Source organism: Heptranchias perlo, chromosome 16, assembly GCF_035084215.1.
Source record: "Heptranchias perlo isolate sHepPer1 chromosome 16, sHepPer1.hap1, whole genome shotgun sequence".
Lineage (NCBI taxonomy): Eukaryota > Metazoa > Chordata > Chondrichthyes > Hexanchiformes > Hexanchidae > Heptranchias > Heptranchias perlo.
The window spans coordinates 16129089-16153549 of NC_090340.1; the positions used below are offsets into that span (position 1 = coordinate 16129089).

Below are 24461 nucleotides of genomic sequence, written 5' to 3' on the forward strand. Positions count from 1 at the left end.
TTCTATGATTCTATAATGTCTTTTTGTATATTGTCGCAGTCCTCAGTATTAACTGTACCCCCCAATTTGGTGTCGTCTGCAAATTTTGAAATTCTACTTCCGATTTCCTAGTCCAAATCGTTTATGTAAATGGTGAACAACAGTGGTCCCAGCACCATTCCTTGTGGAACACCACTTCCCACCTTTTGCCAGTCTGAGTAACTACCTTTAACCCCTACTTTCTGTTTTCTGTTTTGTAGCCAGCTTGCTATCCATTCTGCTACTTGTCCCCGACTTCACATTCTCTAGCCTTAGTCATAAGTCTACTATGTGGTACCTTATCGAAGGCCATTTGAAAATCCAAATATATAGCATTTATTACATTACCTTTGTCTACTCTTTCTGTTACGTCTTCAAAGAATTCAATAAGGTTGGTCAAGCACGACCTCTTTTGAAATCCGTGCTGACAATTCTTTATCATATTTTCTGTTTCTAGATGTTTTTCTGTTTCATCTTTGAGTAGAGATTCCATTATCTTTCCTACCACCGATGTTAAGCTAACTGGTCTATAGTTCCCTGGACTGGTTCTATCTCCCTTTTTTAATATAGGAATCACATTAGCTGTCCGCTAATCCTCTGGCACTGTTCCCTTTTTAATGAATTTTTATATATATGTAATAGTGCCTCTGCTATCACTTTCCTAACTTCTTTTAATAAGCACGGATGCAATCCATCCAGACCAGGGGTCTTATCCTCTCTAAGTTTGATTAAATTATCAATTATCTCTCCTCTTTCTATCTTAAAAGTCTTTATATCTTTTTGATCTCTTCTTCTAATGTACTGCCCATCTTATTAGTCTCCCTAGTAAATACTTAGGCAAAGCAATTGTTTTATATTTCTGCCATTTTGCTGTCATTACCTGTGAGTTTATCATGTGTATTCCTAGTGATCCTATCCCTATCCTGATTTTTCTTTTGTTATTTATGTGTCTGTAGAATACATTACTATTTTTATTTATATTCCTTGATAATTTAATGTTGCAGTTTCTCTTTTGCCTTCCTAATTGTTTTTTTGACTTTTTTCCTAACCTTTTCTTATTCCCTTTTGTCATCCTCTCATTTGTTGTCTATGTACTTAGTGTATGTCTTTTTCTTTAGTTTTAATTTTGCCCTTATTTCTTTATTCATCCATGGTGTGTCATTACTGGTCAGTTTGTTGTTGCTTTTTAGCGGGATATATTTCTCCTGGACTCTACTGATCACCGTTTTAAATGTTCTGTTTCTTTGTTTGTCAGTATATTTTTTCAGTTTATGTTCCCTACTTCCATTCTCATACCCTTAAAATCAGTTTCTTTCCAATTTATTACTTTGGACTTTGTCTTACTTATGTCCTTATCAATCTTTATTGTAAACCTTATTATGTTGTGATCACACTATTGCCTAGATGTTCCCTTGCACTTACTTCTCTTATCTGTTCTGGTTCATTTCCCATTACCCGATCCAGCGGTGCTTCCTCTCTTGTTGGGCTTTTTGCATACTGGGTAAGAAAGGAGTCCTGCACACACTGTAAAAACTCCATTCCCTGTACCCCTTTACCTACCTCTTTTTGCCAGTTTATTTGGGAGTAATGAAAATCTCCCATGATTATTATTCTATGTCCTTTACTCATTTCACATATTTGCTTACATATTTCTTCCTCCACCTCCTTTCCACTATTAGGTGGTCTGTAGTATACCCCTATTAGCATGATTGATCCCTTATCTTTTATTTCAATCCATATGTATTCTGTTTCTATCCTCCTGTTAGTTATATACCTTTTTTCTACTGCCATTATGTTATCTCTAATTAGTACAGCCACTCCACCCACCAGCTTCTTCCTTCTCTATCCTTTCTGATTATATTATAACCTGCAATATTTAGTTGCCAGTCCTGTTCTTTATGTAGCCATGTTTCAGTTATTCCTACTACATCTGATTCCTCACTAGGGATTATTGCTTCCAGTTCCCCCGTTTTATTTTGAATGCTGAGTACATTGCTGTACAGGTAGTTTAATTCATCTTTAATAGTTGCTTTTACTTTATTTTTAACTTTTATACTTCTGTTTTATAACTGTATTTGTTCCTTGACCGTTTATGTTATCTTTATTCCATACCCTGGTCTGACCTTTACACTCATCTCCTGTTTCTTTTATCTTTAGGCTTTTGTTATTGCTACCAGATCCTTCCCCCCATCTTGCTAGTTTAAAGCCTTATTCACTGCCCTATTTATCCTTTCTGCTAGGACTCTGGTCCCATTCTGGTTCAAGTGGAGCCCATCCCAGCGGTACAGCTCCTTCCTGTCCCAGTACTGATGCCAGTGCCCCATGAAATGGAACCCCTCCTTCCCACACCAGTCTTTCAGCCACGCGTTCACCTTTCTGATCTGCCTATTCCTATGCCAATTAGCACGTGGCTCGTGTTGTAATACTAAGATTGCTATTGGATAATTAAATATTTAGCAATATGGACATACTCCTGAACATAAGGCACTCAGAATGCTTCCAAGAGTGACCAGCATTGCTATACCTGAGAGAAATTTATAACAGGGGTCCTAAAGGAAATATGTTTGTATGGCTTTATAAACAATTTCACATGGACACAAGCCCACAGCAAAAACTGACAATATAATTCACAGGTCACAGTTTGTGTGCTGTCCTTTTGTGTATGCCAAGTGAGGGGTGAATTTTAACTATTTGGTGGCTGAGCGGCAGTGTGCTTTGGCCCTCCACCCAATGCCTCTGGTGGAAGATAAGAGCCATTTCAAGGCCCAAGTCTCATTAACTTGCTGGCAGCAAGTTGCATATCCTGAACGAGCATCCGGCTAGAGCTTGCTGGCTTCAGGACGACGCAATATCAGGTGGCTTGGAAGCCATGCCAACCAACAGAAAGGCAGGTCCTGGGGGGGGGGGGAGGTGCAATCACTGCAGGGGTGAAGCCCAGGTTGGCATTGACCCACATTATTCTTGTGGAGCCTGGAGGAGTACTCCTGCTCCTCCACTCCCCACACAAAAAATATTTTAGACTTTTTTGGGGACTCCTCCTCTTGACCATCAGGTTTTACCGAGCTTAGCGTCGACAGTGCACACTCTGCCCAGTGGGCCATCTAAACTGCATCGGGGTCCTGTGTGCATCATAGGACCCCTATTTGCATAGATTAATGAAGCTCTTGCTTGATTCAGGCGGGCGCTTGGGCCGCCCAGTGGAAGACCTGAGTTAAAATGGCAGCAGAGTAGGAATGGTATGTTGACCACCTTGATTTTAATTCCGCTACCACCTCGTTTCTGCCAGGTGGAGGGAGTTAGAATCAACCATATAGAGTGAAAAATACACTATTGGCAATTAAATAATGTTCATTGATAATTGGTTCCTCCTACAGATTCCTAATCACTTCATGTGGCTCATATTTTTCCATGGGTTCTTCCATTCAACCTTGAATTTTATTGCTGAGCTGATGCGTTTTGGAGATCGGAGGTTTTATCGAGATTGGTGGTAGGTGCCTTGCTGCACAATACACCCTGCATAGGAGACAAGAGTTTTTTTCCAAAAATTATTTGCGTTGAAAGCAAAAATAGCTAACCTTTGTTGTTATTATGGAATGTGGTTACAACCTTTAGTGAATACATTATGGTGAATATTATCTATAATGACCTCTATTGGGACTTTTTTCAGATTGTGTTTAAAGAGACTGGTCTCCAAATGCAGGGTCTTTTTTACTTCAGCTGATGTCTCCATCCATCCATGCTTTAAAAGGTACTCACTAGGGGCCTCGAAGGTTCAATTGGTTACAGTAGAGTAGCTAAACCATACAGACCAAGAAGTCCAACATTTGATCCCTGATCTATTCTGGTTTAGCTGACTTCAGCCTGCAGGATTGGTAAGGAGGCATAATTGGCATCACAACCGTGGGTTTGGAAGGGAAAAATCGGGGATCCTGCTTCAGATCACTATTGTCGCAGACACTTTTCTGAAAGTCTGCGACGGTCACATGAGGTCTGGCTGCGATGGTCCCAACAATTGAACATTCTACTGAAACTCACTATCTAGGCTCACACATGAAGAATGGCCACCTTGGACAGGGTACGAGAGGGGCACATAGTCCCCTTAAAATCATTTTAGACTTACCTTTTTGGGGACTCTTCCTCTTGACCATCAGATCTTAGTGAGCTTAGCATCAACAGTGCACGCGCTGCCCAGTGGGTCCTCTAAACTGCATCGGGGTCCTGTATACATTATAGGACCCCTATTTGCATAGATTAATGAGGCTCCTGCAATAGAACTGTACTGCAGCAAGAAGTCAGTGGGATAGATTTTCACTTTGTGCAATAATGTAAAACTGGTGATAGCGAATTGACAGCCATTTTACATCTCTCCCAATTTTTATTTTCATTGAAGTCAATGGAAGTAAAAATCAGGAGAGATGTAAACCGGGCTGCCGATTCGCTATCACCTGTCTTACACTATCATACAAAGTCAAAATCTACCCCAATGACTTTAGGAGAGAAAGGGGAGGGGAAAAATTGGTGGGAAAAGAAGGTGGAAATAAATAAATAAAAGTTAGTCACTGATTGATAAATAATATCTATTTTTTAAAAATTGCCTAAGTTTACTTTTCACCATCTAAGGACTGTGTTGAATTTTAATCAGATGAACATCTTGAAAAATAAGAAAATGTACCTTCTGATACAGAAAGCAGTTAGTCAGCAGGGTAAAGTTACTGCAGGACACTGTGGATTAGATGAAACAATGAAGAAATGGAGATGAAGAGATTAACACACTGATATAACTATTAGAGACAACTGCAAATGCTGGAAATCTGAAATAAAAACAGAATGTGCTGGAAATACACAGCACATCAGTTAGCATCTGCGGAGAGAAAAGATTGGGGGGGGTAAAATTGGTTAACCCCCGAATCCAGGCATGGGCATCGCAGGAAACGATTAACCTGGTGCTTCCGATGCAGGCAGCACATGAGAATCGTGCTGCTTCCTCAATTACCTGATTGCAGATAGGCCTGGCTGCTGCGCTACAATGTTTTTACCAGCTTTGCACTTATTTTTTTTATTCGTTCACGGGATGTGGGCGTCGCTGGCGAGGCCAGCATTTATTGCCCATCCCTAATTGCCCTCGAGAAGGTGGTGGTGAGCCGCCTTCTTGAACCGCTGCAGTCCGTGTGGTGACGGTTCTCCCACAGTGCTGTTAGGAAGGGAGTTCCAGGATTTTGACCCAGCGACAATGAAGGAACGGCGATATATTTCCAAGTCGGGATGGTGTGTGACTTGGAGGGAAACGTGCAGGTGGTGTTGTTCCCATGCGCCTGCTGCTCTTGTCCTTCTAGGTGGTAGAGGTCGCGGGTTTGGGAGGTGCTGTCAAAGAAGCCTTGGCGAGTTGCTGCAGTGCATCCTGTGGATGGTGCACACTGCAGCCACAGTGCGCCGGTGGTGAAGGGAGTGAATGTTTAGGGTGGTGGATGGGGTGCCAATCAAGCGGGCTGCTTTATCTTGGATGGTGTCGAGCTTCTTGAGTGTTGTTGGAGCTGCACTCATCGAGGCAAGTGGAGAGTATTCCATCACACTCCTGACTTGTGCCTTGTAGATGGTGGAAAGGCTTTGGGGAGTCAGGAGGTGAGTCACTCGCTGCAGAATACCCAGCCCCTGACCTGCTCTCGTAGCCACAGTATTTATATGGCTGGTCCAGTTAAGTTTCTGGTCAATGGTGACCCCCAGGATGTTGATGGTGGGGGATTCGGCGATGGTAATGCCGTTGAATGTCAAGGGGAGGTGGTTAGACTCTCTCTTGTTGGAGATGGTCATTGCCTGGCACTTATCTGGCGCGAATGTTACTTGCCACTTATGAGCCCAAGCCTGGATGTTGTCCAGGTCTTGCTGCATGCGGGCTCGAACTGCTTCATTATCTGAGGGGTTGCGAATGGAACTGAACACTGTGCAGTCATCAGCGAACATCCCCATTTCTGACCTTATGATGGAGGGAAGGTCATTGATGAAGCAGCTGAAGATGGTTGGGCCTAGGACACTGCCCTGAGGAACTCCTGCAGCAATGCCCTGGGGCTGAGATGATTGGCCTCCAACAACCACTACCATCTTCCTTTGTGCTAGGTATGACTCCAGCCACTGGAGAGTTTTCCCCCTGATTCCCATGGACTTCAATTTTACTAGGGCTCCTTGGTGCCACACTCGGTCAAATGCTGCCTTGATGTCAAGGGCAGTCACTCTCACCTCACCTCTGGAATTCAGCTCTTTCGTCCATGTTTGGACCAAGGCTGTAATGAGGTCTGGAGCCGAGTGGTCCTGGCGGAACCCAAACTGAGCATCGGTGAGCAGGTTATTGGTGAGTAAGTGCCGCTTGATAGCACTGTCGATGACACCTTCCATCACTTTGCTGATGATTGAGAGTAGACTGATGGGGCGGTAATTGGCCGGATTGGATTTGTCCTGCTTTTTGTGGACAGGACATACCTGGGCAATTTTCCACATTGTCGGGTGGATGCCAGTGTTGTAGCTGTACTGGAACAGCTTGGCTAGAGGCGCAGCTAGTTCTGGAGCACAAGTCTTCAGCACTACAGCTGGGATGTTGTCGGGGCCCATAGCCTTTGCTGTATCCAGTGCACTCAGCCGTTTCTTGATATCACGTGGAGTGAATCGAATTGGCCGAAGACTGGCTTCCGTGATGGTGGGGATATCGGGAGGAGGCTGAGATGGATCATCCACTCGGCACTTCTGGCTGAAGATGGTTGCAAACGCTTCAGCCTTGTCTTTTGCCTCGCGTGCTGGACTCCGCCATCATTGAGAATGGGGATGTTTGCAGAGCCTCCTCCTCCCGTTAGTTGTTTAATTGTCCACCACCATTCACGACTGGATGTGGCAGGACTGCAGAGCTTTGATCTGATCCGTTGGTTGTGGAATCGCTTAGCTCTGTCTATAGCATGTTGCTTCCGCTGTTTAGCATGCATGTAGTCCTGAGTTGTAGCTTCACCAGGTTGGCACCTCATTTTTAGGTACGCCTGGTGCTTCTCACCAGCAGTGGGCTCAGATATCGCGTGAGTTGCTCATACCTCTTAAAGGTAGCCTGCACCTCTTACGAGCAAAATATAAGATACGGATCCGCACGGAGTCTGAATGGAGATCAGATATCACACATGTAAGATATCACACAGATGCAGCTTCCATCCCTGTGTTTACAAACTGTTGAGTTATGTTAAAACATTGAATAAAGGTTGCGCACTACTAAATCCCACATCCTCCAATCTGCACGCCAGACCTCACCAATCTGCCGATCTAAGTTTGTACCAGGCCTGCGAGACAGCGTACACCAAGCTGATGCACTAGAGGCCTTGGTGCAACAGGTGGACAGAAGAAGAGGCATCATATCCTCGGTGGGGTGGGGGTGGGGGCAAGAGGCCCTCCAGACATATGCTCAAAAGGCAGTGGGAGACAGTAGAGGACGAAGTCATAGAGTCATAGAGTTATACAGCACGGATAGAGGCCCTTCGGCCCATCGTGTCCGCGCCGGCCATCAAGCCCAGTCTAATCTAATCCCATATTCCAGCATTTGGTCCGTCAATGCCAAGCTCATAGCACCACGAATATGGATGCAGTGCAGGAAGAAGTTCAGTGCTTTAACACGAGTGGTCAAGGTGAGTGAGGTCAATTGTCAAGTGGCATTTCCTTTCAACTGCACCACTAGCTGCATCCACTGCTCCAACAATACACCCCCCATCACTCTTTCCATCAGTACTCAATTCTTCCAATTAGATGCTTCCTCTCACCCTCGCACATTACCACTGTTGCAAGCCGCCCACCCACAACTCACAGGTATTCAACCATGACAGGCGCATCACCCAGACATCCTGCAGGACACTCACCGACTCATGTCCCGCTTCCTCGCAGGAGAAGGTGGCGCATAACAGGAGGCAGCAAATGGCAGTGGCATTTAGCTCCTCGAGCCTGTTCCACAATTCAATGAGATCATGGTTGATCCATGACTTAACTCCGTATACCCGCCTTAGCCCCATATCCCTTAACAGAATCCCTTGGTTAACAGAAATCTATCAATCTCCAATTTAAAATTAACAATTGAGGTAGCATCAACTGCCTTTTGCAGAATAGCGTTCCAAACTTCCACCACCCTTTGCGTATAGAAGCGTTTCCTAACTTCTGCATGTCCTGGCTCTAAATGTTAGGCAATGTCCAATAGTCCTAGTATTCAAGTATAAGAGACCTCCAAAAACAGGTGCAAATGCATCAGCAGCCAGAAGCAATAATCCAGCAACTAACCTGTAAATCCTGCATGGTCCCTTTAAATAGCGCTGGTGGCAGGGTCTTCCAGGCTGTCTGAAATGTTCAGCTGGTCATGGTTAAGACAGCACGTTGGCTGGAGCATTGAGTGCCAAAATGGTATCTATCCCTTTAAATCAGCTTTGCAAACTGATCTAACATATATTCTCCCTACTTTACATGCTGCCGTCGTTCTTTATCTGCGCAAACCCCTTTACCAAGATGGCATCCGGCGCATGTCACGCTAGAAGCGTGCGCATGCATTCTGGACGCTATTTTGGGACCTCAGGTGGCCACATAGCGCCTGAAAAACGGGTGCTACACTGCCAAATTTCTAGCCCTTGATACTGTTTCAGCTGGAAACCCTTCATGAGAACAGTGGATCGTTAATCTGTTTTATCCTATTGATGAATCAAATAAACTGGTGAACTGCTTTTTCAGCCTGCCAACACTGGAAATTAATTTGCCTCTAGTTAAGGAATTTCTCAGTCTTACCCAGCAATTTGGAATATTCTGTTCCCTGTAAAATCTTGATGCAAGTGACAGTCTCCTATGCAGTCATCATGTAGAAGCATCCATCTCCCAGAATTAGCTGTCCAGTTTTATTTCTCAATTTGAATGGTAGTGCCCCTGCATTGAAATTCTATATACTTCAATAACTTTTTGCAGTGTTAAGGATGGTCTCGCTTCAGCTGAAATCATTTTCTACTTAACTATTGTTTACTAAAAGTTTTTTTTGTTTACTGGATCCGTGTTCTTTCTTTTAACAAATTACTTGACATTGGTGGTTGCTTCATTTATTTTCTTTACGTAAGTTAAAATACGCATTACAGTGGGTTTATGTGCTGTACAAAATGCTGGCCCAAATTTGATAAGTTCAACTGACAAGTGTTCTTCCTCTGAGGCTCTGCAGTGTTCTCCCTTCCAGATAATCTCTGGTGGTAATCCCCTTTGATATTCCATAAGTCTTTGGGCGTTGTTTGGCACAGACATAATGGCCTCGATGTTAACCCCCATGATGGACCAGGGGGATAAAGTCTTAAATATGGGAAATGCATCCGCCACCTTAAAAATGATGACGGATATCATGGCATCCGAGGCGGGACACTTCTTTAACACATTAATATAACAATGTAAGTGCTTGTTTCAGCATTCCTTGTGGGCCAGGAGGAACAGGAGTGCGCCCCCCAGCCCCTCAAGGAAGCCTTAAGCCTCCCCCCTGCTGAACACGACCTCTCTCTTCCCCCTGCTGCGTTTGCTGATCCCCCCCCACCCCGCCCTGATGGCCTCTCTCTCCTCCCTGCTGTGATTGCCAGTCCCCCCACCCCGATTGCTGACCTCCCTCCTGATTGCCAGGGACTGTCCCCGAGGGGCCCCGGGTGTGGCCTCCTGCCACTGGTTTTCCCTCCCAGCCGCCGGCCAGGCTGTCAATGGACAGGACACGGAACAAAAAAATGATAATGAGCCCCCGCCGTTAAGTTCAGCAGGACCTCTGCGTCCTCGGCCTTGCCAGGGTCTTCAGCTGTTTTTGGCCTCCTCCGCACCCTCCCGGTAAATATCGGGGCCAATGTATCTCCTCCAAATTGTCAATTTTTGGAATAAGTAATTAACTTCTCAGCACCAATAAATTTCACAAATTCAGTACCAGCTGCACTGAGAGTTTAGACACTAATGTTCTTGGTGCTGATGCCCTATAGTTTCTTGATGCAGTATGTTAGTGCAACACAGTCAGCTGGAGCAGCCCAACTGCCAGCTGATTTATATGGGACTGTTTTTTCCCAGTCATTCCTACCTCGATTGTGCTTTTCTACAAATGCACCAGCTGCAGCCACAATAAGCAACAGCAAAGCCTTTATTGCACCTGAGCCTACCCATTTTCTACAGCACTAGACCAAACAGCTACCCCATCCACAGGGAATCAGGGATAGCTCAGAGGCATATTAATTACTTTCCAGTTTGGTATCCGGAAAAACAAGGTAGAGACAAAAGGGGAAAAAAACACTACAAATACAGAAAATATGAAGTAAACCAGAAATACACAGCAGATCCATCAGCATCTGAAAAGAGAAAATTTAGGTTAATGTTTCAGGTGTAGACCTTACATTAGAACATACGTATTTCCAGTATTTTCTGAAAAAACAAAAACAAGTCGCCAGGTTGCAAGTAACATTGGTATACTTTTCATTATGTGTCTGATCCTTTGGGTATGATTTTTACCTGGAGCCGGGAAGAGAGCGGCTGGGTAGATTTTCACGCGGGAAACCCAGAGGTGAAGTGAACATGTCAGAATCTGTGATCGCAACTTAATTGAAGCCAATTATTTTTGCTTCTGTGTTTCGCTTCTCCAAGCTGCGCAGCGGGCGTACTGCACACCAGCATGATGCAATCTGAAGTCCACTATTTAAAGGGCCAATGCAAAAATAGATTTTGGAGGAGAATGGAGGAAAAGCACCAATGGATTCAAAGAGAGCAAGGGCAGCACCCAGGTTCACGATGCTTCGCTTGAAGTACTGCTGGGTGCAGTGAGAACCAGGAGGGAGATAATTTACCGAAGCAATGGGAGGAAAAAATCTGGTTCTGCTACCAAGAAAGCGTGGCTGAAGAGGTGAGCAGCAGGAGCATGGTGTCCAGGTCTTGTTTGCAGTGCAGGAAGCGCTTTAATGACCTAACCAGGTCAGGAAAAGTGAGCACAGTTGCTGATTCACCCACATCCTGTGGTGTACAACATCCCCCTCTCACTCTGGCTTGCCAAGCCATTACTCCTCACACCCACTTAAGGTTCAGCAGCAACCATCCTTCACTTTCTATGCACTTCCTTACCTCCCCATTTATCCACCCACCACTTACCCCAATCTTTATGAAATGTGATCCATATGTCTCATAGTCAGCCTCACTCAATGCACTGCATTCATCAGGTAAATACGTCACCTTCAGTCATTCACAGGTCTGTTCTTTCGCCCCTTGTAGGAGAAGAGAGCGCAAAACGCAAGGGAGTGGGAGAGGACTGGAGGTGGCCCTCCACAATTAGTCCAGCTGACAGAGGCAGAGGAGAAGGCCATGGAGATAAGTGGCACATCTGCATCCCAGATGGAGAAACTGGGAACAAAGAGACGCCCGGTGACAGAACTTAAAACATCTTTCATACACATGATGACTTTATTTCATCAATGACTGAACTATGAGAAACCTGAGTATGGTGATTGGCAAGATTGTTACTTTGCCATGACTAATTCATATCGCTTTCTTTTGTCTTTCAGGGCCTTCACATGTAGAGCAACAGTCTGTGGACATGCCTTTTTTTTATTCGTTCATGGCATGTGGGTGTCGCTGGCAAGGCCGGCATTTATTGCCCATCCCTAATTGCCCTTGAGAAGGTGGTGGTGAGCCGCCTTCTTGAACTGCTGCAGTCCGTGTGGTGAAGGTTCTCCCACAGTGCTGTTAGGAAGGGAGTTCCAGGATTTTGACCCAGCGACGATGAAGGAACGGCGATATATTTCCAATTCGGGATGGTGTGTGACTTGGTGGGGAACGTGCAGGTGGTGTTGTTCCCATGTACCTGCTGCTCTTGTCCTTCTAGGTGGTAAAGGTCGCGGGTCCTCAGAGGATCTCATTCCTTCTGAGGGTGCACCGTTACAGGACATCCAGCCACGCACCAGCACAGATACTGGCATTTCAGTGGGTCCTGTTAGCCAGTTAATTGGGTTGTCACCTGGTGATTCACAACTCACAAGTGAGCACGAGCAGACACTGATGGCAGGGACAGCTGTGGAGAGTCCGCATTGGAGGGCGCACTACTCGCCCAGCTCTGTTCAGCTTGACACAGATGCTGAACCCTGGGGGCCATCGTTGAAATTGAGAATGATTGAGGTACAGCTGCATCTTTGCACGGTATTGGCAAAACGTGCCACGCAGACTTTCCACAATAGCAGAGAGGATGGAGGAGTCCAACTCCAACACTAGTGGATTGTTGTCCCAGGTAATTGTGAGAATGTCTGCCATGGAGAGAGTGGCTGCCTCCGTGCAGCTTCAAGCACAGCTCTCAAATGAGTTTGCAGGCCATGACTACGGCCGTGCAGGAGATGTTTGCCGCCTTCAACAGAATGACAGATACCTTATCCATGGCCTTACAACGGGTCACGGATCTGCACCAAGCTGCTGTCCAGCAGAGTGGTAGGAATGATGTGGCCCTGGCCCGGAAGAGGGAAGATGGTGAAAGGGGACGCGGAAGTGGGAAAGCCAATCAAAGCGCTCCCAAGTCTCACTCCATTCCCCCTCCCCCACACACTCAACCACCCGAAATGCTGCCTCCTCTCCCGATGGCCCCTGCACAGGTGGAGGTGGATCATTCTATGGCAGGGCTCTCACAGGCTCCAAAACCCAGAGGTCATAGGCCAAAAGCATCTTAGCAGTCAGGGCAGGGATCTGAGCAGCTTGCCACTACCTCTACTGAAGCCACAGGGGATGCACCATGTAGAAGCAGTAGGAAGCGTATGTTCAAGCAATTTTAATTCACCAAGTGTACGTACATGGGTGTTTGAAGAAATATTATGCTGTGAAGTTTCCTTTTTTTAATATTGGCACATAAAATTTATTGATTAGTACCACTTCCACGTCTTGGCCATTATTGCATCCCGAGTGTTAAGTCGGCCTTTCATTTGCTTCATAATGAATGCCAATACATGACGATACCCATTGGGCAGATGTGCAGTGGGTGTATGCGTGGTTGAAGGACTGTTTTGTGCAAAGGGGGCGGGGGTGCAGTTGGTGGTGGTTGTAGCAGCCGGCCTGAGTATTTCAATATCTCTTTTTTGCCACTGTTACCAAGACAACCTGTGAGAGATGAGGGCGTCCCAGGCAGCAGTGTGTGTGGCTGATCTGGCGATGGGTGCCCCATCTTCATATTACTTCTCCTCCTCGTTCTCCTCCTATTCCTCTTCTTCAATGTTGTCACCATCAAAGGATGATTGACGAGAGCCTTCATCCTCCTCCACATGTAAACCTCTCTGCTGCGCTATGTTGTGCAGGATACAACACACCATGACTCTTCTGGAGACCCTAAACTTATCCAGGCACCTGAAGTGCATCTTCAACTGGCTTGCTCAATGACACCCCTGGTGGTCATGTGGCTCTGGTTGTATCGCTTTTGTGCCACATTGGTGGAGTTCCTCACAGGTGTCATGAGCCAAGTTTGCAGGGGGTACCCCTTGCCTCCAACAAGCCAGCCCTTAAGTCTGCCTTCTGTTTGGGAGAGGTCTGGAATGTTGCACTGGTGCAGAATGAACGCATCACAACACCTGCCAGGGACCCTGGCGCATACCTGCATAAATCTTTTCTTGTTGCACACTACTGATGGAGTGAAATCCCATTCGGTTGATGAAAATTCCTGGTTCATGGTGGTCCTCGGATTGCCATGTCTGTGCGATTGCACCTTGCACCTGTGGGAAGCCAGCCAGAGAGGCAAAACCGACTGCCCATTCATTCTGGTTATTGTTGTCGCGGGATAAGTTCACTTAAGTCGACACCCTGGCAACAACCCATCCGTCACCTGCCTTATACTTATGTGCAGCTGACTGACACACACTTGAGATGTCACAGGAGATGCCTTGGAAGGATCCAGAGGCAAAGCAATTGAGGGCAGTGGTGACTTTTACTGTGACAGGCAATGCGTGGCCAACAGGTCCAGCTGCAGATGTCTGTGACCACCGGCCGACTCAATCTGAGCCTGCATAGGCATTGCTCCTCAACCGCGTTTTGTCCTCCAAATCCACAACCTCTACCACCTAGAACGACAAGGGCAGCAGGCACATGGGAACAACACCACCTGCATATTCCCCTCCAAGTCACACACCATCCCAACTTGGAAATATATCGTCGTTCCTTCATCGTTGCTGGGTCAAAGTCCTGGAACTCCCTACCTAACAGCACTGTGGGAGAACCTTCACCACACGGACTGCAGCGGTTCAAGAAGGTAGCTCACCACCACCTTCTCAAGGGCAATTAGGGATGGGGAATAAATGCTGGCCTTACCAGCATCGCCCACATCCCGTGAACGAATATAAAAAAAGGTCCAGGAAGCTCAGATTCTACCTGTATACCCTCTCACGTGGGTAGTGTGACCTGCGACCTTGGCCCCTCTGTTGCTCCCCTCTCTGCTATTCTCCACTCAGCTCTTCTCTCTGCTGTTCTCCAGATCTTTGTTGTGCACCTCTGCCTTGTCCCAACATAGTATGACAATGGTCATTTTCCTCCTCAGATGTTCTCTCAAATACATCCATTGCGCCCACCCCCCCCCCCCCGCCCCTCGCATCCTGATCATGTTTGTTTGAAAGGCTCCAAAGTTTTGCTAAAGCTGTCTCAACACACAAACTCTCAGCCAAGTGTTTGCCTGAGAGAACCGAGAGACCAGCTGCAATAATGGATCTTTTATTCAGATGGGGCAATCACAGGTTTAAAAACCCAAATTAACTGCGGCTGAATCACAACACGTCTCATTGGCAAGTTTCAGAAACCCCAGGAAACCTGTGATGGAGACATTAAATTGGAATTTGTGTCAGACTCAATTAAAAAAAACCTACCTCAACTCTCTCAAGGACGTTAATTGCCCCACCAATGACCCGCCTGCCGGCACTTATTGGGGACGCGACCTCGGCAGTTTGGCTCCGTGCACGCATCCATGTTAATCCTGGGCACGTTGTAGTCGTGATCGAAAAAACTACTATTTTCACCCCCCCACCCGATTCCAACACACCCAATCTTGGGGGTTAAAATTCCCCAGTTTGTGTCTGTTGCAACTCTTCCTTACCCCATTTGTTTAGATATGAAAAACATATGAGGGGCCACATGGAGATAAGCAGTGAGGATTGAGGTCCAACGCTGCTCCTTTTTATATTTGAGTGAATATTATGAGAATTGAATGCCAGCAAATGAAAGAGATAATGGGGTAAATTTTAACTTTGAGTGCGGGGGGGGGGGACTATTTTCGGGTGTGAAACCTGGAAGGTAAGTGGGCAGATTGCGACCTTAATGAGGCCAATCAATTGTTCTTCCGGGTTTCACACGCAGCAGCCAGCCTGATTGACAGCCATTAAGAAACCTAATTTATATTATCACTTGCATTTTACTCAAAACTAAGAATAGTTATTTAAATTGCATTCAAACCTCAAGTTCTTTTAACCCTTACTTTGTGAAAAATAACAACATTGCTGCTAGACCAGTAGGGGCATAATGTCAAAGAACATGGCTGTTGGACAGGAAGGCCTGATGCAACCGGGGGGCCGGGGAAGAAGATCGGAGGTCGCTGGAGGTCGGGTGAATAGTCGGAGGTACATGGGGGTCCACCATGGGAGGGGAGTGGTGTTCTCCATCGGAGTGGGGTGGTGGGTCAGCTAATCACGGGGTTCCTGTCAGCCAGGTGAACTTGTTGGGCCTGGATGTAGCACTCCTGCTCCTCCGGGCCCACAAGCAGTGCAATAAAGGCACTTACCTCATGGATCTGGCCCTTCCCGCCTGCTTTCACCTGACGTGATTCGGAAGCGATGGGAAACTCGAACGGGTAAGATTAAATTAATTTTAATTGTCCAATACACAAAATATTAAGTACTCAAGTATTGCAATGAGGTACATTGCCCTTTTAAATATCGGCCTGCTGACTTTAAGTGGTGGCAGGACTTCCTGGTGTCTGCTATCCACACGCATACAAACCTGCCTGGGATAAACCCAGAAGTGGCCGAGCTGGAGCCGGGATGTGGTCCTGCTCCAAAAACCTGTTATTTTAACATCCCACCCATCCCCAACCCTTCCGTTCTTGGGAGTTAAAATTTACCCCAATGAATCAGATAATGCAGAAAAGCAGATAACAGAAAAAATTAAAAAAAGAAATGGCTCACACAATTGGAAAATTCCTATTTATGTTACAAGAAAGGTTTGCATTTTGTTCTTTCTTCTCTGTCCCTCTGATCTGCATTGCTTTGCATCATGTTCTCTCTTGTTCCGCTCTTCCGTGCGTCTCTGCATCATGCTATTTCATGCTTTCTTCTACTTACCTGGCTTTTGTAATGGCTACTTTGCATCAATTGTCCACCATATATCTTAAGACAAATACATGTTGTATATGTAAAATTGACAATGTAAAGGATCATTGATCTTTTGGAAAATCACCTGAAGTGTTTATCGCAGTGTGGTCCAGGCTCACTGTAGTTTATTTTGGGTAAGCCATTATTTTAAGTTGTATATCCTATGTGTAACCAGTTAAACAGATGATTTTCTTAATGAAACAACAGTTAAATGTACTGCTACCTCACTGTCTAGCCTCTATTTCTGCTATTGTAAATAGTAACAAGAACTGATAGTTCAGGGAAATATTGAAGGTTTCAAAACTTTTATATTCTGTTCAGGAACTCAGAGACTCTCACTTACTTCTGGTCAAACTCGAATATTATTCTTCACAAGTGGTGCATGAGGTAAGATTAAAAACTCTGGATTTTGCAGGTACACCTAGTAACACTTGCATTTAAAGAAACCTGAACGTTACTGTTGGTATCAGCTCTAACACCTGCACTATTGAAGGGTTACAGAGCATTCATTTTGAGAAAGCCATTGTAAAAGAAAGAACTTTCATTTATAAAGCATCTTATCACATCCTCAGGATGTCCCAAAGTTTTTCACATCCAGTGAATTACATTTGAAGTGCAGTCACAGTTAAAGGCCCTTCAAGCAGAAAATGAGTTAAACAGTTAAACTGTTTTGGGTGGTGTTGGTTGAAGGTGGAACATTAACCAGGACACCAGGAGAACTTCCTTTTCTTCTTCAAATAGTGCCATATAAATGCATCCACCCAAACAGACAGACAGAGACTCGGTTTAATAGTTCCTTTGAATGGATGGCACTTCCGACAATGCAATACTCCCTCAGAACTGCATTAAAATGTCAGCCTAGATTATGTGCTCACATCCTGGAGTAGAGCTTAGAAAGTACAAATGTATAACTCAAAGGGCATTAGTGGTACCACTGAACCAAGTTGGAGTGATCACGTCCCTCCTATTTCTCACATGCTGCCAAATTACAGTTTAGTGGAAATGGCTTCTGTGCTCTGCAGTAGTAAAGACATGCATTAGGGTAAATAATCATGTTACTGATGGCACAATAAGTAGGCATAATAAGTGGGAAATGCACCATATTCCAACACCAGTGCATTGCACATGCAATGCATTGCTAGCTCTCATTAAACCATTATTGCTGCAGAGACTGGAGTCTCTTTATTTGACTATGAACTGAAAGATAAGTTGCTGTGTACTTGTGCTGAAAGCTACACTTTTTTAGATTCAGTGTTCCACTAGCACTGGATTTGGCAGAGGGGCAACAATGAGAATGAAAAGCTTAGATGGGTATGAGGAAAGGGCAAAGGAATGGGACAAAGTGGATAGCTGTCTCAGAGAGCTGGCACAAGCACGATGTGTGGACATCTTCAGTGTCAGTCAATTTACTGTCCACTTACGTATCGAGAAGATCACAGATCACCTTCAGCGGGGCCAACAATTCCATCACTTTCTCCACTGAGCAGCACGATAGACTGGTTTTCCCCTAGTCCAATGTGTCATCAGTTACACCCATGTTGCAGTTCTGGTTCCTGTGTACAAAGTTGTGCCCTATGTGGACCATGAGGGATTTTATTCTATCAATGTTCAGCTGATATGTGACCACCAGCATAGAATAATGCAGATATATACGTGCTTCCCTAGGAATTCACCACATGCCTTAATTTTACTACTACAACTTGCATTTATATGGTGCCTTTAAGGTAGAAAAAACATTGCAAGGTGCTTCACAGAGGAAAAAATGGACACCCAGTCAAAGAAGGAGATATTAAGAGGGTTGGTCAAAAGCTTGGTTGAAAAGGTGGTTCTTAAAGGAGTAGAGGGAGGTGGAAGTTTAGGGAGTGAATTTCAGGGAGTGGGGCTAGGCAGCAGACGGCATGGCAACCAATGATGGGTTGAAGAAGGGTTTGCACAAGAGGCAAAAGTCAGAAGAATGGAGAGTTTGGGGGGGTGGGAGGGAGTTCTAGGGCTGAAATAGGCTACAGAGATAGGGAGGGGCAAGGCAATGAAGAGATTTATACACAAGGATGAAAAATTTGATGTATGTAGGCCAGCGAGGACAGAGGTGACAGGTGAGCGGGACAGGATACAGGAGCAGAATTTTGGATGAACTGAAGTTTATGGAGGATGGAAGACCAGTCAGGAGAACATTGGGATGTGTCTGGGGGTGACAGTGTCATGGATGGAAATGTGAAGAGGGCATTATTGATCCGCTGGCAGAATCCAAAGGGGTAGTGGTGGGTGGGGTGAGCAGGATGGGAAGGAGATTGGCAAGATTAGGCCACAGCAGACGTGCTAGATGGGAAGGTCGTGAAAGCAATCAAATCCCTTATTTGGAGGGGAAAGAAAAGTTGAAAAATGTATCCTGAGAGACCAGCACTATCTTGTGTATCCATGGCTCATCAAACTCTTGCACCAACCATGGAAGGAAGCAGAGGACAAGTACAATGAAGTTAATTCTACAACCAAAATCAATAGCAGATGTCCAAGCAGTGCTTCACATGCCTCAACTAATTGGGGACAGTGGGTGGGGAATGTTCTCATGGATAATTTCCATCTGCTGCATGCACCATGACTTCGTCCTGCAAGGAGGACACATCATGCAGATCAAAAACAGAATGGTGAAGCTACAGCGGAAAAAGAGGGTAATAACTAGTAATTACCTGCAGTATCAGCAATGTAGCAAGGAAGACTGGTGTACCAGGCATTAATTCAAGATTCCTTCCACTGGAAAAGAGCAGGTCAAGGGTGAGAAATAATGGAGATTTTCAAAATTAGGCAAGCTTTTGAGAGGGTAAACAATGAAAGATTGTTTCCACTGGTTAACAAATCAGTAACAAGGGAGTAAGGATTATCAATAGAAGAAAAGGGGAAGTTATAGTTTAGCTGATTCTGAATTAACAAGCAAGCTAAAGATTAATTTTGCTTGTGTTATATGACCTTGTAAACCAATATGCAAGGGGGGAGGGGTTTCTATGGACCTTTATGTCCAAGACAGCTATATGGAGTAGTTTATATATTTTTTCTTGCTGCCTGAGCTCAAGACAATAGAGCTTCTGTGGTCTAAACTGGCCATAAAATGAAATCCTAGGGTTATCTACCTCTGCTATTTTACTACTTCGCATGTGGAAGATAAAGAACAGCAACAACTTGTATTTATATTGTGCCCTTAGCGTAGTAAAACATCTCAAGGCGCTTCACAGGAGCATAATCAGACAAAAATTGACACCGAGTCAAAGAAGAAGATATTAGGACGGGTGACTAAAAGCTTGGTCAAAGAGGTAGGTTTTAAGAAGCATCTTAAAGGAGAGAGAGGTGGTGAGATTTAGGGAGGGAATTCCATAGCTTAAGTCCTAGACGACTGAAGGCACGGCCGCCAATGGTGGGGCAAAGGATGTGGGGGATACCAAGAGGCCAGAGTTGGAGGAGTGCAGAGTTCCCAAAGGCTTGTAGGGCTGGAGGAGGTAGGGAAAGGGGAGGCCATGGAGGGGTTTGAACAAGGTGTTAAGAAGAAAGTTAGATACCTGTTTTGTGAATGATCTTCCTCACTGTTAGAATGTAGCTTATCTCCATAGAGGATGCGCCTTTCTTCCTACCACCCCTCTGCCTGACTCTGTCCTGGAACTCTTGGAGATTTATCACTTCTTGTGTATGTCTTTGCCTCTATATCTGCTCGACTTTGTCTACTAATGTCCCCTTCCACTGCAGGCTAACATTCATCTTGTGGCTTGTGAGGCTAACTCAAGCACAAAAACCGTAAAGGGATAATGTGCATAATTGTTCTTTTTTTAGCTTAATCATCTGTATGTGAGGGATAAACTACATTCGGAGAATGAGGAAGATTATAACATAGATAGGCAATCAAATATTTTTAATCCCTCCTTCAGACTGATGAGTTTGAGTTGGGTGATCATCATCATGCTACCTTTATGACAATTAAGAATTGGAATAGTGCTAGACAATAAGTATGCAATCTTACCTCTTGTGGGTGTGGAAAGCCCATTTCCAGTGAAAGTGAAATACTATGTTGAGTACAGTGGACTAATAGCAGAGCAGGTAAATAACAAGTTTATTTAATATATGTTTTATCTTTTAGTAGAAAGATAGCTGGATAGATAGAGCAATAATTAGTTTGGATGCTACAACAATGATTATTCTTTTAATTATGCAACAGACATGTTTACAGGCCACTTATTGAGAAGGGTTATTCAAAATGGGAAGGACAAGCCTCAGTGTTCATATTATCAGCATTATACCACGAGGTAGGTGAGAACAGAGGTATTAAAGGAAATTGTTAAAGGGGGATTTAAGCTCCAGGTTTCCCTATTGTCATGATGACATTATGTGTATGACAGAATTATGTTTTTAAAGTGGCATTCCATTTTTAAAATTTGAAAATGATATCATGCAGTGTGTGTTTATAAACTGGTGCAAAAAACTTGCCTAACAGTTAGACAGGAATGCTGGTGCACCTGTAACATATGTTACATTAAATCCCTTCTGCCCACCAGGTGAAATATATGGCATCTCATACAGTTGGAGAAGCAGCACAAAGTTTGGGTCTTCTTTCTGCCGGTCCACCCTTGGCTTCCAAACAACTGCCCTCCCAGCTTCCCCACAGCCCAGTGGATCACAAGATTAGCAGATGACTTGTGAGACTCCATCTCCCCATTGCCAACATCAACATTCACGGAAGTACACGCTGCTCAAACAACACCCGGCCACTTTCAGTGTCTAGTGAACCTCAGATCCACTTCCTCATGAAACTTAAACCCTTTGCTACCAAGAAAGGACTCTAGTCCTATTACCCCTCAATAAATAGTGCTACCAAAATGTGCATAACTCTGTAAGATCCTTGTTACAAGTTTTAGGATATGCCTTAGATATGTTCTCAGGTACAGTGGTGCTGGTCACTCCTGTAAACAGTGTGAGCATCTTATGTTTTATGGGTGTGCCTGTACTGCCCAATATCTAACTATACAATAGCATAGCCTGGGGTGTAACAATACCAACCCCTTGTGATCTGAACTGCATATTATGTCTTTCGCTCGTGCCCTCACATGCACTTCTCCAATTTTTCCACGGTGGACTGAAACACTTGGTGAGACAAGACCAGATATAAATCATTACGCTGTTTTATTTCACAGACAATAAGTGAACAGTCAACAAAAATTCCATTGAACTCAATCTCACTTCTCTTCTCGAAAACATGGGATAAAATAACAAACCAAGCACCCTGTTCCTTGGCTGACTTACTTGTTTTTGACATGACCTTTCTTTCAGATTACTTCTCACTGCAAAAGCTGATCTCTTGCATTTTTAACTTCCAGGTTCAGGCCAAGGGCTATAACTCACAGATCTTTGTTCAAAACTTCCCTATCCCTTGTTAAAAGGACAGGGATTCGCCAGCAGGCTTGTCAACCAAACTGCCTATTCCCTATCCCAGGAGTATATTTGCCGCAGACACTATGCTATGCCTACATGAATAGAATTGTCCTCACCACAATGGGTGTGAATATTTGTTTGGCCACCTGAGCCAAGGTAATAAATTGTTTAATGCCCCTGGCCATCCTGGCTTATCTGACTTTAATACACATTCTTCAATGCCTGTAGTGCTTGGCCTTTTGGAAACCTGTTTGAATTCACATTGTTTTAAAACATAACCCTTACAACAACATCAACAACTTGTATTTATACAGTGTCTTTAACGTAGTAAAACGTCCCAAGGCATGTCACAGGATCGTTATCAAACAAAATTTGACACCGAGCGACAGGAGATATTAGGACAGGTGACCAAAAACTTGGTTAAAGAGGTAGATTTTAAGTAGTGTCTTAAAATGAGAGAGGTTGAGAGGTTTAGGGAGGGAATTCCAGAGCTTAGGGTCCAGGCAGCTGAAGGCATGGCTGCCAGTGGTGGAGCAATTAAAATCGGAGCTGCACAAGAGGCAAGAATTGGAGGAGCGTAGAGATCTCAGAGGGTTGTAGGGCTGGATGAAGTTACAGAGATAGGGAGGGGCGAGGCCATGGAGGGATTTGAAAACAAGGATGAAAATGTTAAAATTGAGTTGCTGCCAAACCAGGAGCCAATGTAGGTCAGCGAGCACAGGGATGATGGGTGAACGGGACTTGCTGCGAGTTAGGATACGGGCTGGAGTTTTGAATGAGCTCAAGTTTATGGGGGGTGGAAGATGGAAGGCCAGCCAGGAGAGCATTGGAATAGTCGAGTCTAGAGGTAACAAGGGCACGGATGTCGGTTTTAGCTGCAGATGAGCTGAGGCAGGGGTGGAGACGAGCAATGTTATGGAGGTGGAAGTAGGCAGTCTTAGTGATGGAGCAGATATGGGGTCGGAAGCTCATCTCAGAGTCAAATAGGACACCAAGGTTGCAGACGGACTGGTTCAGACGCAGGCAGTGGCCAGGGGGAGGAGGATGGAGCCGGTGGCTAGGAAACGGAGTTTGTGGCATAACTCAATCCCATAATCCTTTCTGTGAAGAAAAATATGATCAGGAATCCCGAAACGCAGCAATCTACAATGTATTTATCTGCAAGTATCACTAAATGTGAGAACCCAAGAAAATGTGTAAATCTTTTTCTAAAAAAGCCCTTGGTTGAAATGCGACTGCAGTTGGACAAAATAAAGGGAGTTAAATTCAATAACCCCCGAATCCAGGCACGGGGGTTGCGGTGTGCGATTAACCATCACCTAGTGCTTCCGATGCAGGCAGCACATGAGATTCGTGCTACCTGGTCACTTACCTGATTCCAGCAGGAGCAGCCAGGCCTACCTGCGTTATTCAGTAACTTCTCACCAGCAGGGGGGCACAATATTGCGTGAGTGGCTCGCTCCTCTTAAAGGCAGCCTGCACCTCTTAAAGGCAGCCCGCATCCCTTATGTGCAAAATATAAGATACGGGTCCGCACGGAGTCTGAACAGAGATCAAACATCATACATGTAAAACACAGATGCAGGTCCCGTCCCTATGTTTACAAACTGTTGAGTTATGTTAAAACATTGAATAAAGGTTACGCATTACTAAATCCCACATCCTCCAATCTGCACACCAGACCTCACCAATCTGCCGATCTGAGTTTGTACCAGGCCTGCAAGACAGCATGTACCAAGGTTCTCTGATGATGCACTAGAGACCTTGGTGCAAGACAGTAAGAGGGGCATCCTATATCCACAGGGGGGCAAGAGGCCCCCCCAGACATATGCTCAAGAGGCAGTGGGAGACAGTAGGGAACGAAGTCAATGCCAGGCACATAGCACCATGAACATAGATGCAGTACAGGAAGAAGTTCAATGCTTTGATACAAATGTAAACAATTTTACAACACCAAGTTATAGTCCAGCAATTTTATTTTAAATTCACAAGCTTTCGGAGGCTACCTCCTTCCTCAGGTGAACGATGTGGAAAGGAGGAAGGAGGTAGCCTCCGAAAGCTTGTGAATTTAAAATAAAATTGCTGGACTATAACTTGGTGTTGTAAAATTGTTTACAATTGTCAACCCCAGTCCATCACCGGCATCGCCACATCATTGATACAAATGGTCAAGGTGTGTGAGGTCAACTGTCAAGTGGCATCTCCTACCAACTGCACCACTAGCCACATTCACTGCTCCACACACTACACCCCCCATCACCCACCTACCAATAAACTCTTTCAATCAGTACTCAACTCTTCCAATCAGATGCTTCCTCTCACCCTCACACATTACCACTGTTGCAAGCCACACACCCACAACTCACAGGTCACACACACTGACAGCTATTTAGCCATGACAGGCACATCACCCAAACATCCTGCAGGACACTCACCGACACAAATCCCACTTTCTTACAGGAGATGATGGCGCGTAACAGGAAGCAGCAAGTGGCAGTGGCAGCAGGCATTTGGCCCCTCAAGCCTGTTCCGCCATTCATTGAGATCATGGTTGATCTGTGTCCTAACTCCATATACTCTTTTTGGACCCATATCCCTTAATACTTCCGGATAACAAAAATCTATCCATTTCAGATTTTAAATTAACAATTGAGCTAGCATCAACTGCTGTTGCAG

The 24461-nt window shown here is 45.0% G+C and overlaps 1 protein-coding gene across 1 annotated transcript in view; it reads left to right on the forward strand.

Moving 5' to 3' along the window:
• Positions 1–24461, forward strand: part of LOC137333506 (diacylglycerol O-acyltransferase 1-like) — a 98783-nt gene that overhangs the window by 64271 nt on the left and 10051 nt on the right. The window contains exons 13-15 of the mRNA XM_067997687.1: positions 3393–3505; positions 16701–16766; positions 20575–20662. Coding sequence (XP_067853788.1) covers positions 3393–3505; positions 16701–16766; positions 20575–20662 — 267 coding nt within the window. The remainder of the gene's footprint in view (positions 1–3392; positions 3506–16700; positions 16767–20574; positions 20663–24461) is intronic.